Raw genomic sequence first — 22,149 nt, 5'->3', positions numbered from 1 at the left:
GAAGAGGAGAGGGAAGTCCCCCCTGCCCTTCCAGAGTTTCACAATGCAGAGGGACAGGCGGATTCAGAGGCTGCACAGTTGAGACAGGAGCTACCCAGCTTTGAGATAGTAGCTAGGAAACAGAAAGGAGGGAAGCAGCTGGGTGATACATCAATCAGAACAAAGGAGAAGCCGGGAAGGAGGGACATCCCGTTGGACGTGGGTAAGAACTGCTATCCTTGCGAGCAGTTGCCTATTTGTGATAGCAACATGATACAGTAATAAAAAGACTAGAAATCTACCAACTGCTCATGAATTCTCATTGGTGAGCTACCAAAAGGGAGGGGGGAACTCCTGAACATGACACGTAGCCATGAATGAGAAGGTAGTGTAAAACAACGAATTTTTAAAAGATACACAACGTAGGACGGTTTAAGGATTACTTTTCAGTTTTTCTGAGTTTTCATTGTTCCTTTATTGCAATTATAAGAATGGGATTTATGCTGCTGTTCTTTTAACAGGGAATTGGACTAGAATCATAGAATCATAGAGTTGGAATAGACCACAAGGGCCATCGAGTCCAACCCCCTGCCAAGCAGGAAACACCATCAGAGCACTCCTGACATATGGTTGTCAAGCCTCTGCTTAAAGACCTCCAAAGAAGGAGACTCTACCACACTCCTTGGCAGCAAATTTCACTGTCGAACAGCTCTTACTGTCAGGAAGTTCTTCCTAATGTTTAGATGGAATCTTCTTTCTTGTAGTTTGAAGACCCTTGGAGAAGACCCTTGGAGTCCCTTTCAACTCTTCAGTTCCAGGATTCCAGAGCCAATCCTGCTTCCTAAACACTACTGTCGTGCTCCACTTTTCACAACTCCGCATTCCCAATTCTCTTTACAAAGACCAAATATCAACGGATTCTCAGACATGTTCACTCACAATGAACACACCAGAACCACATTCTGCACATCCCTAACTGCACATTATATCTTTCATTAAACTTACTATTATGTGACATTACCCTCTTTGCTTTAATACGTATATGTACAACATTCCATACAAACACCAGAACATAAAACACACTCCATGCATTTACAATGGATTTTCCACATAAGAGTTTGTTGATATGAGAGACAAAGTGAACTCTGTGGGGAAAACCTGGCACACTCTATAAAACTGAATGGGTTCTTCCCTGTGAGAGTCCGTAGCTGTTAATTAAGAACTCCATTATAACTGAAACACTTTCCACACTCCTAACATTTAAACCGTTGCTTCCCTGTGAGATTGTTGATGTTTTCTAAGAGTTACACTGCTACTGAAGCACTTTCCACAATCCATACATTCATATGGTTTCTCCCCTGTGTGTGTTTGTTGATGTTGGGTTAGGTTTCCACTCTGCCTGAAGCTCTTCCCACACTCCATACATCTAAAGGGTTTCTCCTCTGTGTGAGTTTGGTGATGTCTTGTAAGTTTTCCACCTTCACTGAAACCCTTCCCACACTCCATACATTTAAAAGGTTTCTCCCCTGTATGAGTTCGTTGATGGTATTTAAGGCTTCCCCTGTGACTGAAGCCCTTCCCACACTCCATACACCTAAATGGGTTCTCCCCTGTGTGAATTTGTAGATGTTTGGTAAGGTTTCCACTCTGCTTGAAGCTCTTTCCACACTCCATACATTTAAAAGTTTTATCCCCTGTGTTAGTTTGTAGACGTGTGCTAAGGTGTTCACTCACAATGAAGTACTTCACAGATGGCCCCTCATAATTCTGATTGTCTTCTCCATCACCTGGTTGAAAGTTAGGGAAAAGAAAATATTGTTAGGTATTCAAGGAAGAAAACAAGAGATATTAACACTCAGCAAGACCAATCAGCACTTTCTCTTATTTTAACAAGTCCAGTATTCCTCCCTCTCCCATGCACCACATTTTTAGGAAAGGAAATCTGAAAATAATCTCCAGAACCCTTAGTATGCAGTTCAAATCCCATGTAACACTGAGCACCAAGAGAAACCTTCTATACTGAGGTGAGGCATCTATGGCCCTCAAGATGTGGTTGGACTCTAAGTAGCATCAACCCAAGAAAAGAAGTCCAATGACCAGGGATGGCCGGAGTTGTAGTGCAGCAACCTTTGGAGGGACACACTTTCTCCATCTTCCTCCTCCTGTGAAAATGCTACACCTCTGTAATCAGTTTTTTCCTTCCTCCCTGATCTGTAATATCTTGCTGATACATTCCAACCAGCTGTACACATTGTCAGGAGTTCAGCCTACACTCGAGTAGGACCCTGCCAGAGACACATGCCTGACTGGCATGTTCTCTCCCTCCTGGTTGATCGTTCGGGAGCTTCATAAGCTTTCCTCAGCCCGAATATCACAGTGACTGATGCCAACTGACACCGGCACACTTAGAGATCCGCAGAGTTTGCGCCGCTTGTGACAAAACCCCAGCAACTCAGCATGTTGGCTAATCTACTTTATTTACATATAAACACACACGGAGCACTGCAACATGGCTCCCTCTCTCTCTAGCATCAAACAGCAAAGAGAAAAAGAACAAAGGACAATAGTCCCACTTCACAAAACACAGTAACACAAACATTCTGTCTCTGTCACTTCCCACTCTGTGGAGTCAAAACATATACCATCATGTGATAGACAACAATCCTATGACTGCAATCTCGCAGTGGGCATTCTAACACACATCAGCTAAACCTTCACCAGGATGCTGGAGAAGATGGGCCCTTCTTTGTATATTATACATAGGGGTTTTTTGTGAATTCATTCCACAATATCAGCTTATGAAGAATTACCTACTGACAAAAGTACAGTGTTGCTATAAAGTACAATCTTCAACATCAACTTCATTGGACTGCTCATGTTGTTCAGATGCCTGATTATCGTCTTCCAAAGAAACCACTCTATTCCCAATTTAAGAATGGAAATTGATATAGTGGTGGACAACAAAAGAGGTTTAAAGATGCTCCCAAGGCAAATCTTAAAAATGCAGTATAAGCACAGAAAATTGGGAAACACTGGCCTGTGAGCGCTCCCACACTGCAAGATGTGAGGTTACAGGGAACCAGGCAGAGGGCCTTCTCAGTAGCAACGCCCGCCCGGTCGAACGCCCTCCCATCAGATGTCAAGGAAATAAACAACTATCTGACTTTTAGAAGTCATCTGAAGGCAGCCCTGTTTAGGGAAGTTTTTAATGTTTGATTCTATTTTTAATATTTTGTTGGGAGCTGCCCAGAGTGGCTGCTGAAACCCGGGCAGATGGGCGGGAAATGAATAAATTATCATCATCATCATCATCATCCAATTGCAGAATAGTCATTACCAAGGAGCCATGGACTTCGAAGAAGTACAAACTCAGGAAGAAGAAGAAGAGTTTGGATTTGATATCCCACTTTATCACTACCCAAAGGAGTCTCGAAAGTGGCTAACATTCTCCTTTCCCTTCCTCCCCCACAACACTCTGTGAGGTGAGTGAGGCTGAGAGACTTCAAAGTGTGACTAGTCCAAGGTCACCCAGCAGCTGCATGTGGAGGAGCGGAGACACGAACCTGCTTTTAACCACTACACCACACTGAATGAAAGGGAGAAACAAGCTAAGAGGAAAGTACGTTTGGCAAACCCTCACTGTGATTAACTCCCTCCGGGAAACCTATGTCCCCACTGTGGAAGGATGTGTGGATCCAGAATCGGACTCCACAGTCACTTACGGACACACCGTTAAGACCATGTTCATGGAAGACAATCTTATTTGGCTACGAGGCTTCGCCAAAGAGGAAGACACGGCATGAATAAATGGCTCATACAGGAGATTCACCCTTTCAATGTCTAGCAGCCAAGACAAATCTGCCCTTACCTAAAGAGGCCACCATCTCATAATTCTCCTCCATGACTTCCTTGTGCAGAGCTCTTTGGCCTGGATCCAGCAGAGCCCACTCCTCCTCCGTGAAAAACACAGCCACCTCCTCAAAGGTCAAGAGGGCCTGGAAGAAGAAGAGGAAGAAGACAGAGCTGCTCTTAGATGCCCATCATCCCCACTCAACACAGAGAGAGGCTGGGTGGTCCCATCTGTGCCTCTTCCCTCCTTCCTGCTCCCGTTGCTCTTTCCCTACCTGAGGAAGCTGCCTGGCTCCTCTTTCCACTCCACCTCTGAGAAGAGGTGGTTCAAAGGGGATCTCAGAGGCCATTGCGCTGCCAGTGGAAAGGACGGAGGAGGAGGCGTAAACTGGGCCACTTCTGGGACTCTCTCAGCTGTTGCCGCAATGCACTTCAATGCAGGGAGCAACCCTTTTAGGAGAACAATGAAGATGAAATAATAATAAAAATTGTTATTAATTGAATTTATATACCGCCCTATACCTGGAGGTCTCAGGGCAGTTCACAGAAAGATGGATTTAATTAGGGTGGGAGACATTTACACAGATAGCATACCTGTTACAAATTACAGTGGTACCTCGGGTTAAGACCTTAATTCGTTCCGGAGGTCCATTCTTAACCTGAAGCACCACGTTAGTTAATGGGGCCTCCTGCTGCCACTGCACCGCTGTTGCACGATTTCTGTTCTCATCCTGAAGCAAAGTTCTTAACCAGAGGTACTATTTCTGCGTTAGTGGAGTCTGTAACCTGAAGCGTCTGTAACCCAAGGTACCACTGTACAAATATCAATACTCAAAAACTAATACTCATTACAAAGGCAGTGAACTGGAAGGATGTAATCCTTTCTACAGGAACTTTATAATAATATAAGCTGCCTCAGTCTTTAGGGGACATTCAGCTTTGGTTTGGAAAGTTCTAGGATCAAATCCCAACTCTTAATGAAGCTTCACAGAAAGCATTACGGCCAGTACCTCTGCAGACCTCACTTTTCCTTTCCCCCAAACAGCCACCCAGGAAGAGTAGATGGAAATATTTAGAGCACGCTATGTGCTAACATGGATTGTAGTTTAGGGGACAGAGATATGAAGTTCAGTGGCTTATGGCCCCCTAGTCCTTCCTCTTAGGAACCTGTGTGTGTGTGTGTCCTTTTATCTTCCCTACACTGGGAGAAAGGACAGGAGGAGAAATAATCAGGGGGTCCAAGCTGGGCACAGGCATCCGTCCTGAGAATGGGGATGGGAGACAGGGTCTCCCTGGTGGAAGCCCAGCACCCAAACGGCAGGGTGTGGAACCTCAGACCCAGGGGCTAAATTGGTCCTCAAGTCCTTTCTCTCTCTCTCTCTCTCTCTCTCTCTCTCTCTCTCTCTCTCTCTCTCGCCCTCAGGAACTTCCCCAGTGCTACACCCTCTTCCCAACGCTTCCCAGCTGCCTCCTGAGGTTTTTTTGTGGGACTGGGAAAAATCCCTGGAAGGCAGGCAGCTCCTGGACAAAGCTCAGAGTCAGCCCCATAGCCCCACCAACTCTGTCCTCTGTCCTGCCCATCAATGGAAAGTGGCCCCTGGAAGGCTGCTCAGGAGCGAATATGGCCCTCAGGCTGGATAATGGTCTCCACCCCTGTTCCAAACACGGAACAGGCTGTCATTCTGGCCCACCTTGCAGGGTTCTGGTGTGAGCATTGCCCAGGTGGTGGGGTTTAGAACACCTACAGTATTTTTTTTAAAGTTGTTATTGTTAAAATAATTCATCATTAATCCACATATATTACAGATATACAAGCATACAAACATACATTTCATACAATCCTTAAGTGTTCAAACATACTTACACTCAATCCCACAAATAATTCCTTTTCCCATCACCATCCAGCACCCCTCACCCCACCTTTGTGTTAGACTTCCAATCTACTCAACTGCAATTTCTTTCCACTTCTATTACTTTATTTCACACACCTTTAACCTAATTTCATACTTCTTTTTCTATTACACATTGTTATCCATCTTATTTAGTATTTCAGTATTTGAAACGGAACTTGTTTATTCTAATAGGAGTTCTGATTTTTCGATATAGTTTTGCAAGTATCTTTTAAACACCTTCCAGTTCCTATCTATCTTCTCATTTGAGATCCTTCCAATTTCTCCCATTGTTTTGGATATATTGTAGTACTCCAATAATTTGGCAAGCCACTCTATTTTTGTCGGTACAATACCACTTTTCCAAGTTTTTGCGATCAATAGCCTTGCGGCTACTGTTGCGTATAAATATAAGGTCTTGTCTTCTTCCTTTAGGCTTCCTGGTACTATTCCCAATAGAAAACCTTCTGGTGTTTTCCTAAATGAATATCTGAACATTTTTTTCATTTCGTTATATATTATTTCCCAAAATTGTTTGATGTTTAAACTGTCAGTGTTTGTAAAAAGAAAAAAGAAAAAAAAGGAAAGGGTTCTGACCTCCCTTTGTCTCTTCAGCCTGGTCCTCGGACCCTGTCTGCATAAGAGAGTCCACGAGAATATCCTTGCAGAGTTTTATTCTTAAAAGTCTTTGTGCAAAACACGACTGAACAACTATACACACCAGCACCAATCAACCAACCCAAACACCAGCCTCAGCAACAAACTAACATTTCTCACTATATATATACAACCTGCTGCAAGCCGCTGAGTCATGCTGACCCAGCTTTATTCGCATTAAAGAAACAGCGGCCATTTTAGCCATGACACCCCTTCTGTTTCTTAAATGTGAAAAACCCCAACAGAAACAATACATACATACATTATATACATAAACCCAGTTTTGTCATTAATTCATTATGCCATGTTGCTGGCAAAGGCTTAGTAAACAAATCAGCAATATTATCTTGTGATTGACAATACTCCAGTTTGATTACCCCATTCTGTACACAATCTCTAACATTCGCATGACGGATAGCAATATGTTTTGATGCGGATTTCATTATTTCTGAGCCCGCTAATGCAATGCACAATTGGCTATCTTCATACACTTGGATAGGCTAATCTACTTTACAATCTAGATCTTTTAGTATATGTATAAACCACAAGATTTCGTTGCATGCTAGCGATAGGCTCCCATATTCTGCCTCACAGGATGAGGTCGCAACAAATCCTTGTTTCTTTGACCTCCATCCAATTATGGAATTGGCAAACATCATAACCATTCCACTTGTAGATTTTCTGGTAGCTACACAGCTTCCCCAGTCCGCATCAACAAATACTTCTAGTTTTTCATCTTGTGTACTAGATATCTTCAAACATACATTTAATGTCCCCTTTAGATATCTGATAAGCCTTTTCAAAGCACACCAATCAGCAGTACTGGGTTTAGATACACGTTGGCTCAGAACATTTGTAGCACATGCAATGTCTGGCCTTGACCACTGGCTTAAATACAACAGTGATCCTATTTTTGAGTGATACAACTCAGGCTGATCAAATTCATCATCACACACTGTCTTTGGGAAATCTGGTGTCATGGGAGTCGGAACTGGCTTGCAGTTTTCCATGCCAAACTGCTCTATCAAATGAAGAATTTTCTCTTTCTGGCTCAATAGGAAGCTTCCATCTGCTTCCTGCCTTACTTCTACTCCCAAGTAATTGCTTACAGGCCCTAAGGCTTTAAGCTTAAACCTCTTCTCCAGTTGACTTGTGAGCTTCTGGATCTCATCTGTGGAACTCCCTGCCACAAGCAAATCATCAACAAAGACTAAGAGCATTAGATATTTGTTGCCTGTCCCCTTGGTGTACAGACATGGATCAGCCACACTCCTTTTAAAACCAAGTTTTACAAGGGCTTCATTTAAACACTGGTTCCAACACCTTCCACTTTGTTTGAGACCGTAAACAGCCTTTTTCAAACGCGAGACTGCACCATTCCCCTCTTCAAACCCAGGGGGTTGTCTCATTAACACTTCATGGTCTAAATTTGCATGCAGATATGCAGCATCAACATCAAAATGGTGCACTGCTAGTTGTCTTACAGCAGCAATGGAAAGCATTAAACGAAAAGTTTCACTCTTTACAGTGGGAGAAAACACTTCATCATAACTCTCCCCTTTAATCTGAGTGAACCCTCTGGCTACTAATCTGGCTCGAAAACGTGGTTCTCCAGATGCAAGGGTTTTTCTCTTGTAAACCCACTTGCATGACACCACTCTGCCACCAGGTGGTGGCATTATGGCCTCAAACACTTTGTTACGTTTAAAAGAGTCCATTTCTTCTTTCATAGCTTGTTCCCACAAAGCACGTTCCCCAGGAGGTAAGTCTAAGACTTCATTATAACTTTGTGGTTCCACACAACTCACATTGCATACTCTCACTCCTCCTAGGGTCAAACGCTGAGGAGGTACACCCTTGTTTGAACGTTGGGAGTGTCTAGGCACAACTACTTCTTCTTCCCACCTTATCTCTGGCTCTTCTTCCTCTTCCTCTAGAGAAGTATTATCTATTGCCACATCTTTTGGGGAAATCTGTGCCTCCTCCTCCTCCTGCTCCTGTGTTGCCAATGGCTGAGAAGAAGCCTCTTCTCTTACTTGCAGGGGCAGTAGGCAATCTGGGTTGGCATGGATCGCAGCCCATCTGTCCTGGTCAGCAAAGTCTGCGCTTCGTGACAGAACCACGCGTCCTGGGCGTAAATTGAAACGCCACCCTTTGCCATAGGACTGATATCCCACAAACCGCAGTCTCTGCGCTCTAGCGCCCCCTTTCTGGCGCTGAGCTTTGGGGATATTTACATGTGCCCAAGCACCCCAGTTATGGAGCATTGTCCACTCTGGTTCTTTCCCAAACAACACACGATAGGGAATATCTTTTATAGAGCTTGACCAGGTTCTATTAATCAAAAAGTTTGCTGTAAGAAGAGCCTTGCCCCACAGCCTATGGTTGTGACCTAATCCTGCATCCACTAGCAGGCAGTCCTTTACTGACTGTATTACAGCCCCACGTCTTTCACACAGACCATTTTCAGCAGGGCTATAAGGGTTAGTCAAACGATGAGTGATCCCCTTACGCCGCAACCATGCCCCAAATTGTTTGTTCAGAAATTCTCCACCCCTATCTGTTTGCAACTGCACAACAGGGCGAGCAAAGAGCTTTTCAGCTTGGGCAACCCATTCTCTGAATGTGGGGAAACACTCAGATTTCTGCTTTAACAAGAACAACCAACTAAAATGTGATTTATCATCTATTACCAGAAAAGCATATATGGCGCCCCCTTCAGTCTTCTGTGGAAAAGGGCATATCACGTCACAATGGACAAGTTCTAAAACCTCTTTAGATACTCTGTCACTTTTAGAAGCCACAGGGTTCCTCTTAGATTTGGCCATTTTACATACATTGCAATCTAGGAAACAGTTACAGCTATTTACTTTTAGGTTCTTGCACACCTTTTGCATCTCTGAAAGCACACGGAAATTGGCGTGACCCAGTTTTCTGTTCAGTTCATGTACACACCCCTTATGAACTGGCAAATTATCCTGAACCACCTGGGCTGCTTTAACAGGCTTGTTCTGCATTACATATAACCCATTTTCCAACTTTGCATGGCCACATACCTGAGTTCCATTCTTTATCAGACAGCCATCCTGCGTGAACTTAACACTATACCCTGCATTAATCAAACAGCTTACAGACAGTAAACAATAGTCCAAACTGCTGACAAACAGAGTCTCTGGTAGAGTAGTGTTGAAGCCCTGCAGGAAACATGTTCCCTGGCCATCAATCTTGCTTCTACGACCATCAGCAAGATAGATTGAGTCTTTTCCATCGGCTGGCTTCTCCAGGGTCTTAAAGTCCTTCCGACTGTTGCAGATAATCCTGCTACTCCCAGAGTCCAGCAACCATGTTCCTCGAGGTATCTTCCTCTCCTCTCGAGAAAATGCAGACACAAACTGAGCAGAACGCGTGTTCTTCTTCCCTGAAGAGAACCCCTTCTGCTTACATTTCTGCGTCGATTGCTGTCTCTGCTCCACGTCGTCTCCTGGAAGTCTAGCCCTGCATTGACGTTGGAGATGCCCGGGTTGGTTGCATCTATAGCACCTCCTCACCGCCATGGCCAAGTCCAAACCTTGGCGTTGCTCCATTGGCAGATTCTGCTGCTGGCCCCCTCGGCTGTAACTCCTCCGTTCTTGGAGTTCAGCCCGTCTATCTGACCTTTTTCTGCTTCTTCGGTCAATCTTCCAACCACATACTCAAGGGTCAGATCTCGGGGACGCATACTCTCCATGCTGTTAATTACGGGCAACCAGCTTTCAGGCAAACTTGAAAGGATAATGTAGGTTTGGTCAGTCTCATCATAACGCTTACCTCTCTGCTGTAGTTGAAGAAACAGAGATTTCAGCGTTTGAAGATGAGTTGCCAAACTCTCACCTTCTTTCATAACAGTCCTGAACAGCCTTCTGGTCAGAGAAATTATAGTTCCAGCAGTTTCTCTGACATGCATTGCCCTTAATAAATTCCAGCACTCAAACGCTGTGCTGGCATTTGCTACATGCAATAACTGAGAGTTGCTCAAACACAGCATAATTTGGGCACGAGCCCTTTCATCCAGCCGTTTTTTCTCAGCAGAGTCCCGTCTCAAAACCTCAGTTTCAACACAGTCCCATAGTCCATCTCTCCTTAACAACTGCTGCATTTTAATTGACCAACTCAGCCAGTTGCTCTCTGAGAGAAGTTCAAAAGGGATGCCTCCCCCAATATTTACAACTTGGGAAGACTGGAAATTTGCCATCTCTGCTGGTGCTTGCTGAGCCCCTTCTGTAGGGCCTGAGCAATCTCTCCTGACTCTCTTTTTAGAGTCCAACTAGATGGTCCTGGCTGGCACTCACAGGCTTCTAGCTGCTGCCTCTGTTGACCCTCAGGTCCCGCCTGGCTCTGCAACTGATGTAGCCGCTCTGTGAGTCGCCTACTGTGGTCCTCTAGCAGTTCAAACTGTTCCAGTAGCCGACGCTGAGTGCTTTCCTGATCCTCATATCCTAGCCGCTCCAGCGTCGCTGCAGACAGTTACAGCTTGCCATCAACTGCTCCAACACACAGCCACTGGCTCCATACACCACCAGGACTCACCAGCTCCCTGCTCAGATGCTGTCAGTCATTTTGCACTCTGCACATGCTCAGAAACACTGGGCCCATAACCTGTCAGTGTTTGTAAAAAGCAAAAAAAAAAAAAAGAAGGAAAGGGTTCTGACCTCCCTTTGTCTCTTCAGCCTGGTCCTCGGACCCTTGTCTGCATAAGAGAGTCCACGAGAATATCCTTGCAGAGTTTTATTCTTAAAAGTGTTTGTGCAAAACACGACTGAACAACTATACACACCAGCACCAATCAACCAACCAACCCAAACACCAGCCTCAGCACCAAACTAACATTTCTCACTATATATATACAACCTGCTGCAAGCCGCTGAGTCATGCTGACCCAGCTTTATTCGCATTAAAGAAACAGCGGCCATTTTGCCGTGACATAAACAATTCCACCATATATGTATCATAGTACCCTTTCCAGTGTTGCATCGCCAGCAGACATCGCTACAATTTTTATTCATTTTTGCTATTCTTTCAGGTGTTAAATACCATCTATGTTGAATTTTGAGGTAATTTTCTTTCAATATATAACACATAGTAAATTTCATATCTTCTTTCCACAATTTTCCCCACTGTAGAACACCCACAGTATTATAAAGGCCCTCCTGGCAACCTGGATGGGGACGAGGCCAGGCAGGAGGGAGACTGGCAGAACCAGCAGAGAAAGTCCCTCAGCACCTCTGAGTTTGGCCAATCCTGCAAGGCAGGCCAGATCTCCCACCCCTGGGGGCTTTGATTCTCCTTCCCGACAAAGTCCCAAGAGGATGTCTGTAGAAGCCTCTTTTTGGAAAGGAGCCTCAAAAACTCATACCTCCCCTTCTCTTTCCCCCAAGTCCAGCTGGCCAGGGGGCATTTCTTTAATTCCTCCAATCTTTCCATTGGAGCTTTTTTAAAGGGCTCCTGAGACCTTGATCACTTTCAAATCCTGCCATCCATGGGCCCATTTCCCTTGCCAAGCAGGAGGGAAACTGACAAGGTGCTTTTTCATGCTTCAGGAAATGGAAAATGCACCTCTTCCCTCCAGTTTTGGGGCAGAAAAGCAGCACAGCAACGCCCCCCCAACATGGGAAACCAACAGGGCTCTTTCCTTTGTGCCAAAGCAACCTCAGCCGGCCAGACTAGGATTTCTGAAAGGGGAGCTGGGGGGCCTCCCCCTTCCTTCTCACATCAGCCTCTTTCTTACTCAGGAAGCTTCGGAGGCCGATTTTCCCTTGACACTGTCCATCTCTCACCCCCCACCCAATTCGAAATCTCCCCCCTCTCTCCCAATCCAGAGGCGACTCTGTTCTCCAGCTGCTTCCCCTGCACCAAGTTAGACTCCCTCCCACCCTCCATATCTCCCCCCCCCGCCCCATACAGGGATGCCAACTTGAATAAAATAGTGGGGGCAGCTCTTCCAAACATCTTATGGGGAGGGGAGAAGACCCCTCGGGCCCCTATGAGTTGGCTCCTATCCTTTCATGATCCCGACTGAGGCAGGGGGCGGTAGATTAGGATTCTGGGGTTCATCCTGCAATGCAAACCTTGTTTGAGGAAGAGGACCCCCCCCTTTGCAGCCGATTGCAGATCGCCTCTCCTGATTCCCAGAGGGAAAGGGGGGAGCCCTTCCTTGCTTTCACCCCCCTCGCCTTTCCCCCTCCCCCCTTTGTAGATTCAGGGGCAGGAAAAGCAAATTCTTCTCCCTCCCTGCACCCCAAATCTCCCCTTCCCGAAAAGTTGCACCTTTCCCCTCCTCCTTTGCAGGCCTCCTTCTCTTCCGGGGGTGTGCATGGAGACCCCACCCCCTCCAACATTGCCTCTACCCCCACCCCACCCTGCTCCGTCACTTCCTGCCTCTCTAGGAGTTCATTGACCGAGAAAGGTAGCTATTTAAATATTTTCCTTGTGAACAGACCATGTTTTATTTGTAGCTTTTATTTAGAAATCCACTGCATTGTCTTTCGTGTTGTCATGTTTTTATTCTTCCAGTTAGTTCATCAGTATCAGCCTCTTGGCAACCATTAGGGTGCAAAGAATCCATTTTTCTTGTCCTGTTGTCAACTTCCATTTTCATTTCTTGGGGATTGTTCAGCTGTGATTCTGAAATCATAGGCATTGACACGTCTGCTGTTCTCAGAAAAGGATTGGACTGCATGCTGCTGACTTTTCCTCGATCTTTTAGTTTCATTTTACTTTTTTTAAAAAAAAATTATATTTATTACTTTTAAAGCTTACAAAGAAGAAAAAGAAAAAAAAGACAAGAGAAGAAAAAAAGGAAAAAAGGGAAAAAAACAATACAATACAGAATATAAACAATACAGAACACAACCGTAACACATTAAACTAAACACATTAAACTAAACAAAACAAACAAAAACAATTTAAAAGCATCCATACTCTATCTTTCATTCCCTTGTTTCATCGACCTCCTCTCACCTCCCTTTTTGTATTCCACTTCTTTTAATTGTTTCAGCAATTCCTTTCCATCTTTCTCTATTTTCTGTCATATAAATGTCTTAACGTATTTTTAATCTTATTTTCCATTAAAACTAGTATACTTATTTAAGCTTAACTCCTTATAACATTTCTACTAAGGCCATAAAAAAACAAAAAAACATTCCAACATTTTTCTATCGCTCATTAATTTTACAGTATTTCTATATATAGACTTTAAATTTTCCAATCTTCTTCCACCATCTCCTCTCCCCGGTCTCGGACCCTGCCAGTCACTTCCGTCAACTCCACACAGTCCATCAACCTGGAGATCTTATGTCCGAGGCTCTTAACTCTTTTCCAAGTCCCTTCTGCAGGTCTTCTTCATATTCTTTGATGCTAAAGAGCAGATCTCGGGGAAACTCTGACCTAACAATGCTTTTATTCCTTCTCGACAGGTCAGCCAAATTTCCATAGTTAAAGCTAAGATCCATAAAGTATTTCAGGGCATGTTTCAAGATTCCTCCAAATCCAAAGGCCCCCAGAACTCCAATCTCCTCCTGACCCAAGTCCATGTCCCAAAAGTCAGTTAATCCCTGCATAGAGGGATCTTTCCAACTTTCCTTCTCCAGTCCAGGCTGGGCTCCGATCCTCAAAATCTGACTTTTTCTAGATTCAATCATAAAAGGCCTCAACTTATAGTCCTCAATTTGCTTCTGTAAGGCTGAGGCTCCCACTTGTTCGACAACAACAACCTTCTCCTTCTCCACAATTTGTCCTGCTAAAGTAGATTCCTGTACCAAATCCTGTATAATTTCTGTGTTGGTGCTCACTTTTTGTCCCAAGTTATCAATTTTAGTAATCATAACATCCGTCTTCTTGTGAAGCTGTTCCAACGAATAGCTTATCTTACATAATGCAGTCACTATGGCTTCTCCTGTCGACATTCTTAAATGGTCCAAGGTCAATCCCTGATTCTCACAGTTCTTATCTTGCAGCTGGATTCCCCAGCTCCACTCTTGTAACAGTTTCAAAAGTTCCCTCTAGAGGGAAACAGTCTCCACTTGTATCAATCCTTTCAAGCACAGTTCAAAAAATAAAATTTGTTTCAATTTTCAGTTACTTTTCCTTCTTTTTAAACGCAGAAGAGGAGAATGGAAACAATATATTTCTCTTATTTGACTAGCTGTCAACATACGTTCTATTCACAGTCAATGAACTATCCCAAAACGTCAATCTACTGGCAGCCCGTTTCCAGGTTCAGAGCAGTGGTAATTTAATTTTTTCACTCTCTCCTGCAGGCTTACACGATCCAAAATTTTCCCCCTCTTCTCCTGCTTCCAAGGGGGGTTTAATGATTTTAATCGATGGAAATTTAATCCTTTACATAAAGCTTTCCAAGACCTTAGCTTGCAGCTTCTTTGCTTCAATCTATTTACAAAAAGGGAAGGCGGACTTCCTGTTTGAAACCTTCCCGTTTTGGTACCAAATTAAGACATTTGTAAATCCAATTTTCCGTTCTACTCACGGGTAGTTGTTTAAAGTCAAATTGTCCACAGGAAAAAGTCAGCGCTCTCCAGCAACAGCAATGCGGCTTCACTCCGTGAAAAAATCAGTCAATTCAAAGCACCGCACCACTCACCCCACGTCGCTCCGGATCCCCAAAACTGGGTTTCCCCGCGAGCAGGGGAGGCGCAAAGGGTGCCAGCCAAATCCCAAGTTCACAAGCTTCTCCCACCTGTGATTTTAGTGGGTCTCCGCCTTCACCGTGGCGGTCAGACCCTGATTTCCACGGAGCAAATTCCTCCCAATCGGAGGAACTCCGCCATTGCCGCAGGCGCCAACCCAGAAGTTTCATTTTACTTTTAACCACTTTTAGGGTTTTGCAATCAAGCAGTGATTGAATTTATGAAATACATAAACTAACTAAATATCATTCTGTTATTCTATCGGCCTTGCATCCAAGAAAAAGGTCCCAGGTTGACCCCCCCCGGCATCTGGGAGAAACCCTTATATGAAATCCCAGGTTGCTGCTGCCAGTCAGTGAAGACATTCCTGGCCTTTATTTGCAAAAGCATTTATTTGCAAATAATCCTGGCTTTTATTTGCAAAAGCTAATAAATAGAGTCCCAGCCAGCTGCCCACAGCCAGGAGAGCCCCCCAACCCCAGCTGGCTGGCTCATGGGACATGGATTAAATTCCCAAAGCGGCCAAGGAAGAATTTAGAGCCTGGAAGACGTGCTGGAGAGAAAGAGGTGGGCTGTGAACAGAGCATGCAAAGCTCTGAAACGCTCAACCCCCAACACCACTTTCTGCGCACGGCCCAGGAGGAAGGAGTGGAACCACTGCATAACCCTGCCCCTAAGTCCCAACCCTCCTAGACCGTCCATGAGGATATGTTAATATTTACAATGTCATTTTATTGGGAATGTATTTCGCAAAGCAGAGGTGGCATTGGGGAAATGAGGTGGCGCTTTCTGGGTTAATTCAGATCACTCTATCTTGACTTCTGAGAGGTCAAGCCGAGAGGTGAGAGGTGTGGGGACTTTGTGCGCACAATGACTGGAGGAGTTTGTAAATAATACTCGTGGTTCAACAGTTGCCAACCTGACCAGTTAAGCTTTATTCTCAACGAATTGGGTAAGGTATATATTTTTATCACAAATCGGTAACTGGATACCGTGGTCAATGGCATTAAAAGAAACTGAGAGATCCAGCAGAACCAGGAAACAGCTTTTACCTTTGTCCCTCGCCTGCCAGAGATAATCAACCAGTGCCAACAAGGTGGTCTCAGTCAGATGGCAGGGCCTGACACTCAACTGGAAGAAATGCAGTCCAAATGGTCCATATCCTCCAGATATGCCTGGATTTATTCTGCAACCAAACATACATTTAAATTGTTTTTCCCCTGTGAGTTGGCTGATGTCTTCTAAGCATTCCACTTCTAGTGAAGCTTCCCCCACACTCCATGCATTTAAAAGGTTTCTCCCCTGTGTGAATTTGTAGATGTGCATTAAGGTTTCCACTCAGACTGAAGCATTTTCCACACTCCATGCATTTAAATGGTTTTTCCCCTGTGTGAGTTTGCTGATGTTTTCTAAGTGTTCCACTATCACTGAAGCTCTTTCCACACTCTATACATTTAAATGGTTTCTGCCCTGTGTGAGTTCGTTGATGGTTTTTAAGGTGTCCACTCCGAGAGAAGCTCTTTCCACACTCTGTGCATTTAAATGGTTTTTCCCCTGTGTGAGTTCGTTGATGGTATTTAAGGATTCCACTCTGACTGAAGCTCTTTCCACACTCTATGCATTTAAATGGTTTTCCCCCTGTGTGAGTCCATTGATGTTTTCGAAGTGTTCCACTATCGATGAAGCACTTCCCACACTCTATGCATTTAAATGGCTTTTCCCCTGTGTGACTTCGCTGATGTCTTTTAAGCTGTCCACTCTGAGAGAAGCTCTTTCCGCACTCCATACATCTGAATGGTTTCTCACCCGTGTGAGTTTGATGATGTGCATTAAGTTGATTACTCAAAAGGAAGCTCTTTCCACACTCCATACATTTAAATGGTTTCTCCCCCGTGTGAGTTCGCATATGTATATAGAGGTTTCCACTCTGTGTGAAGCATTTTCCACACTCAAAACATTTATATGGTTTCTCCCCTGTATGAGTATATTGATGCCTTCTTAGCGATTGTCTATGACGGAAGCATGTTCCACACTCCATGCATTTAAATGGTTTCCCCCCTGTGTGAGTTCCTTGATGCTTTGTAGGAGTACCACTCCCACAGATGTCCTTGCCACAATCCATACCTTTAAGTGGTATCTCCATTGTTTCAGTTCATTGATGTGAACTAAGTGTGTTCACTGACTGAATCACATTGTTTATTCCATATATTGAAATGGTTTATTCATGATTCCTAATGAAAGTACAGATTGCTCTGACTGTCCTTTCTATCGCTTGCTTCCGAGTAGGGGGAAAGGAAATCCTGTAAAGAAAACAAAGGAATATAACACACATCAAGTGCCTTTGGTACCTTCTCTTAATTTAACATCTCCTTTTTCTATGTTCCTATTTTTTAGGAAATGAAATAATGTCAGATAATAGTAATGCATCATCAACTTTTAATCATGATCAAGTATCGTTAATAATGCAGCGTGATCCTAGATACACTGGTTCTCTTGAATTGCCAATTTAAATACAGAGGTTCCTCACCGGAAAGGGAGCTTCTCTCTCTCCATAATCCTGCTATTTATTTCTCCGGTTCAGAATTCCCAATGACAATTTTGTCCTAATCACTAAAATGTTTGGTTGCAAGTTTCTTTGGGTTGACCTGGTAAACTAAAGGGACTAACAAATTCAATCAATCGTAATAATGGACTACAGGAACCCCTGAATTTCACTAGCAATCTTCCCTGAAATCCCAAAGACGAGAGAATAAATACGCAGCCTGTATTGTAAAGAGTTGTAAATAAAATGTAAAGTGAAACTGAAAAAAGAAAAAGAAAAAAAAGAGACTTCCAGGTTGGCGCCTCCGGCAATCGCGGAGCTCCTCCGATCGGGAGGAACTTGCTCCGTGGAAGGCAGGGTCTGACCGCCACGGCTAAGGCGGAGACCCACTGAAATCACAGGCGGGAGAAGCTTGTGAACTTGGGATTCGGCTGGCACCTTTTGCGCCTCCCCTACTCACGGGGAAACCCTGTTTTGGTGATCCGGAGCGACGTGGGGTGAGTGGTGCGGTGCTTTGAATCGACTGCTTCTTTCACGGAGTGAAGCCGCATTGCTGTTGCCGGAGAGCGCTGACTTTTTCCTTTGGACAATTGGATTTTAAACAACTACCCGTGAGTAGAACGGAAAATTGGATCTCTAAATACCTTAATTTGGCATCGTAACGGGAAGGTTCTAAACAGGAAGTCCGCCTTCCTCTTGTAAATAGTTTGAAGCAAAGACGTTACAAGCTAAAGTCTTGGAAAGCCTTTAGCAAAGGATTAAATTTCCATCGGTTTAAATTACAAAACCCCCCTTGGAAGCAGGAGAAGAGGGGGGAAATTTTGGATGTAGTGAGCCTGCAGGAGAGAGTGAAAAATCAAATTACCACTGCTCTGAACCTGGAAACGGGCTGCCAGATGACGTTTTGGGAGCGTTCACTGACAGAACGTATTTGACAGCTAGCTAAATAAGAGTAAGATACTGTTTCCATTGTCCTCTTCTGCGTTTAAAAAGGAGGAAAAGTATCTGAAAATTGAAACTATCTTTATTGCTTGAGTTGTGCTTGAAAGGACTGATACAAGTGGAGACTGTTTCCCTCTAGAGGGAGCTTTTGAAACTGTTACAAGAGTGTAACTGGGGGATCTCCAGCTGCAAGATAAGGATTGTGAGAACTAGAGATTGACCTTGGACCATTAAAAAATGTTGACAGGGGAAGCCATAGTGACTGCTTTATGTAAGATAAGCTATTCACTGGAACAGCTTCACAAGAAGACGGATGACATGGCTATTAAAATTGACAACTTGGGACAAAAAGGTACTAATTTGAGACAAAAAGTGAGCACCAATACAGAAAGTGTTCAGGAATTGGTTCAGGAAGCTACTTTGGCAGGACAATTCATGGAGGAGAAGAAGAAAGCTGTCGTTGTCGAACCTAAAGTAATACAAGCGGGATCCTCAGCCTTACAGAAGCAAACTGATGACTATAAGCTGAGGCCTTTTATGATTGAATCTAGAAAAAGTCAGATTCTGAGGATCGGAGCTCGGCTTGGATTGGAGAAGGAAAGTTGGAAAGATCCCTCTATGCAGGGATTAATGGACTTTTGGGATATGGACTTGGTCAGGAGGAGATTGAAGCTCTGCGGGCCTTTGGATTTGGAGGAAGCCTGAAACATGTTCTGAAATACTTTATGGATCTTAATTTTAGCTATGGAAATTTGGCTGACCTGTCGAGAAGGAATAAAAGCATTGTTAGGTTGGAGTCTCCCCGAGATTTGCTCTCTAGCATTAAAGAAAATAAAGAAGATCTGCAGAAGGGACTTGGGAAAGAGTTAAGAGCCTCGGACATAAGATCTCCAGGTTGATGGACTATATGGAATTGACGAAAAGGACTGGCAGAATCCGAGACCAGGGAGAAGAGATGGTGGAACAAGATTGGGAAACTGTTTATTTATGGAAATACTGTAAAATTAATGAGTAATAGAAAAATGTTGGAATGAAATTTTATGGCCTTAGTAGAAATGTTATAGGGAGTTAAGCATATATAAGTATTCTAGTTTTAATGGAAAATAAGGTTAAAAATATGTTAAGATATTTATAGTATGACAGAAAATAGAGAAATATGGAAAGGATTTGCTGAAACAATTAATAGAAGTGGAATACAAAAAGGGAGGCGAGAGGAGGTCGATGAAACAAGGGAATGAAAATAGAGTATGGAAAAGATGTGATGTATGTGTTTAAATTGTTTTTGTTTTGTTTAGTGTGGGGCTAGGGTTAGGGACAGGGTTTTGTTTAGTTTAATGTGTTTAGTTTAATGTGTAAAGGTTATGTTGTGTATTGTTTATATTTTGTATTGTATTGTTTTTTCTGTTTGTTTTTTTGTTTTTCTCTTTTGTTTTTTCTTTCTTCTTTTCCTTTTTTGTAAATTCTAAAAGTAATAAATATTATTTGGAAAAAAAAGAATAAATATAGTGGTTAATACTGGGAATCTGGAGGAATGGAGAGGAAGACTGGGACGTAGTTATCTCTGTGTAAAGGTAAAAAAGAAAAGAAAAAGGTATCTCTGCCTACAACCTGCCTAGCAATGGGCAGGGAAGGGCGGACTGGAGGCAATGTCTCTCCACAGAAACATGGGTAAATGGGTGAAATTGCAGAAGACAAGCCAAAAGTGGGTCATCTTCTCGATCCAGCAGGGCTTTTTATATGTTTTAACGTAGTGAGTCTGACCAAACTGCAGGAGGCAGTGGAAGACAGGAGTGCCTGGCATGCTCTGGTGAATGGGGTCACAAAGAGTCGGACACGACTAAAAGACTAAACAACAACAACAAACGTAGTGAAATGTCTCACTGCATACTCAAAGGGCTTACCTCTCAATTTCCCCTTCACATTTCTGTGTTTTTCTTTTTCTAGCAAGATGTGTTTAGACTTGTGAATCAGAGTCTCTCCTGTGTGGAACAAATAAAAGAGAAGTGCCGTTTATGTCATATGTGACTGTCAAAGTCTTCAGGAACATTTATCTTTTGAAGCAAAAACAACAAAGTTCCTGGTGGCCCATTGGAGGCGAATAAACCTATAATGGTCTAAACCTTTGTGGACAGCAGGAGAATGCTGCAGATTGCGGGCCAGGAAAGCTCACGCCACCATTAACCTGTGTGTTTCTTTGTGGGTTTTGCATAGTTGTTTTGGAATTCGCACCACAATATCAGTTCATCAAATGTTACAGACAAAATTTCAGCATTGCTATAAAAAATGATCCCACCCACTCCCTTTCTCTCTCACACAGTGTTTGTAGATATGGGAATCTCAAACACCTCGCCAGTAATAATGGCAATAATTGATCTACATCTGCACCTGTCTGTGTGTAAAGCCTCCAGTCACAGGCATTGTCTATCCTGATAATTGACACATTGCCCTTAAAGCACCCTAGACTGGGAAGGTGCATGCATTTACTGTCTTTGGGTGCTGATGGATTGTGTCTCGGCTTGTAACTCCCTTTGACATATAGAAAGGTATAGAAAGGCTGTCCATATATCTATTATATACAAATCCTGAAAGAATTTCCATACCACCTCCAGCCATGTTTTTTTGAGTAGTGGACCACATTATCCCCTCAATTAACCATGCAGTGGAACTAAGGCTTAGAACTGAAACCCTGGGAGAGGCAGACGGGTTTTTCCTGCCCCTTCGTGGAAGAGGATTCCAGATGCAAAGACCCCCTCTGGACGCCCTCTCTCCTCCCTCTCAGGAACTTCCTGCCCTTTCCTCTCCTCTCCAGCTGGACCAAAGGCCTGGCTTGGTGTAACGCAGCAGCAGAGTCCCGCTTCTGGAGCCCCCAGCAGCAGCTGGCCCGGGGGTGGGGGAAGGAGAGTCCAGCTTCCAGGGAGGGTGGGGAATTGGACCCCCTCCCAATTTCAGGGACCCCTCTCTCCAAAGCAGATTTCTGGGCAGGAGGGAAAAGCCAAGGCAGCCCCTCCGGAGATTCCCCCGCCAGCGCCCAAGTGGGAGACCTCCCTTCCGATGGGCAGCGTCTCTTTCTGTCTCTGCACCCCTTTGCCAATGCTGGACGGGGCTTTCCTCCCCCAGGGATGCTTCCCTCCTTCCCCAAGTTCCTCTGCCCCCTCCGTCCCCAGTCTCTCCTGCGCCCAGAGACCCCCTTGGCACGGCTCACCCCTCGCCCTGCGCGCAGAATCCCTCCATCCGGAGGAGCCTCCCAAGACGAGCAGGGAGGGGGGAGGAGGAGACGGAAGTGGGTGAGGGAGGGGTCTCTTCCCAAGCCTCTCTAGGCATCTCGGCTCTCTCGCTTCCGTAACCCCTTCCGTGGACTCTCCTTCTCTCCAGCCAAGAGAGGCGCGCCTCGCCACACGCGCGCAGCCAGCAGCGCCCAAGGGATTCCTGCCGGGGGGAAACGGGGACGCGTCCCGAGGGGCGCTTGTTGGGGGGCCTTGGTTTTCGCCAGCCGAAGGGTCCCAGGAAAGGCCCTTTCTGGGGGGGGGGTGAAGTCCCTTTGTCCTTTTCTTCCCCCTCCTCGCTCTCACCACCACCTTCCCACATGCAGCATCTTAATTTGGCCTCCCTT

At 44.5% G+C, this 22,149-nt stretch overlaps 2 protein-coding genes across 3 annotated transcripts in view; both read right to left on the bottom strand.

Moving 5' to 3' along the window:
- Positions 1–996: 996 nt before the first annotated feature.
- LOC128409480 (zinc finger protein 157-like) overlaps positions 997–22,149 on the bottom strand; it is a 218,717-nt gene continuing 197,564 nt past the window's right edge. The window contains exons 1-4 of one of the 2 annotated variants that reach the window (XM_053380003.1): positions 12,678–12,737; positions 4,104–4,278; positions 3,848–3,974; positions 997–1,766 (exon numbers count right to left, since the gene is read on the bottom strand). In XM_053380003.1, the coding sequence (XP_053235978.1) occupies positions 1,240–1,766; positions 3,848–3,974; positions 4,104–4,178 (729 nt within the window). In that variant the 5' untranslated portion in view covers positions 4,179–4,278; positions 12,678–12,737 and the 3' untranslated portion in view covers positions 997–1,239. Of the gene's footprint in view, positions 1,767–3,847; positions 3,975–4,103; positions 4,279–12,677; positions 12,738–22,149 lie in introns of those variants that run through there. The other variant, XM_053380004.1, reaches the window with a different exon arrangement.
- Positions 15,644–21,767, bottom strand: LOC128409462 (gastrula zinc finger protein XlCGF17.1-like). Its single transcript, XM_053379974.1, has 3 exons — positions 21,742–21,767; positions 20,441–20,518; positions 15,644–17,355 (listed from the first exon to the last, which is right to left on the bottom strand). The coding sequence occupies exon 3, from the start codon at positions 17,196–17,198 to the stop codon at positions 16,260–16,262; it is 939 nt and encodes a 312-aa protein (XP_053235949.1). The 5' UTR covers positions 17,199–17,355; positions 20,441–20,518; positions 21,742–21,767; the 3' UTR covers positions 15,644–16,259.

This window comes from Podarcis raffonei, chromosome 2 (genome assembly GCF_027172205.1).
Source record: "Podarcis raffonei isolate rPodRaf1 chromosome 2, rPodRaf1.pri, whole genome shotgun sequence".
Taxonomy (NCBI): Eukaryota; Metazoa; Chordata; class Lepidosauria; order Squamata; family Lacertidae; genus Podarcis; species Podarcis raffonei.
This window is presented reverse-complemented; position numbering and strand designations above follow the sequence as displayed.

What these genes read in the sequence shown, in the direction of transcription:
- LOC128409462 (XM_053379974.1), bottom strand. Translation starts at nt 17,198, where the DNA reads ATGGAGATACCACTTAAAGGTATGGATTGTGGCAAGGACATCTGTGGG.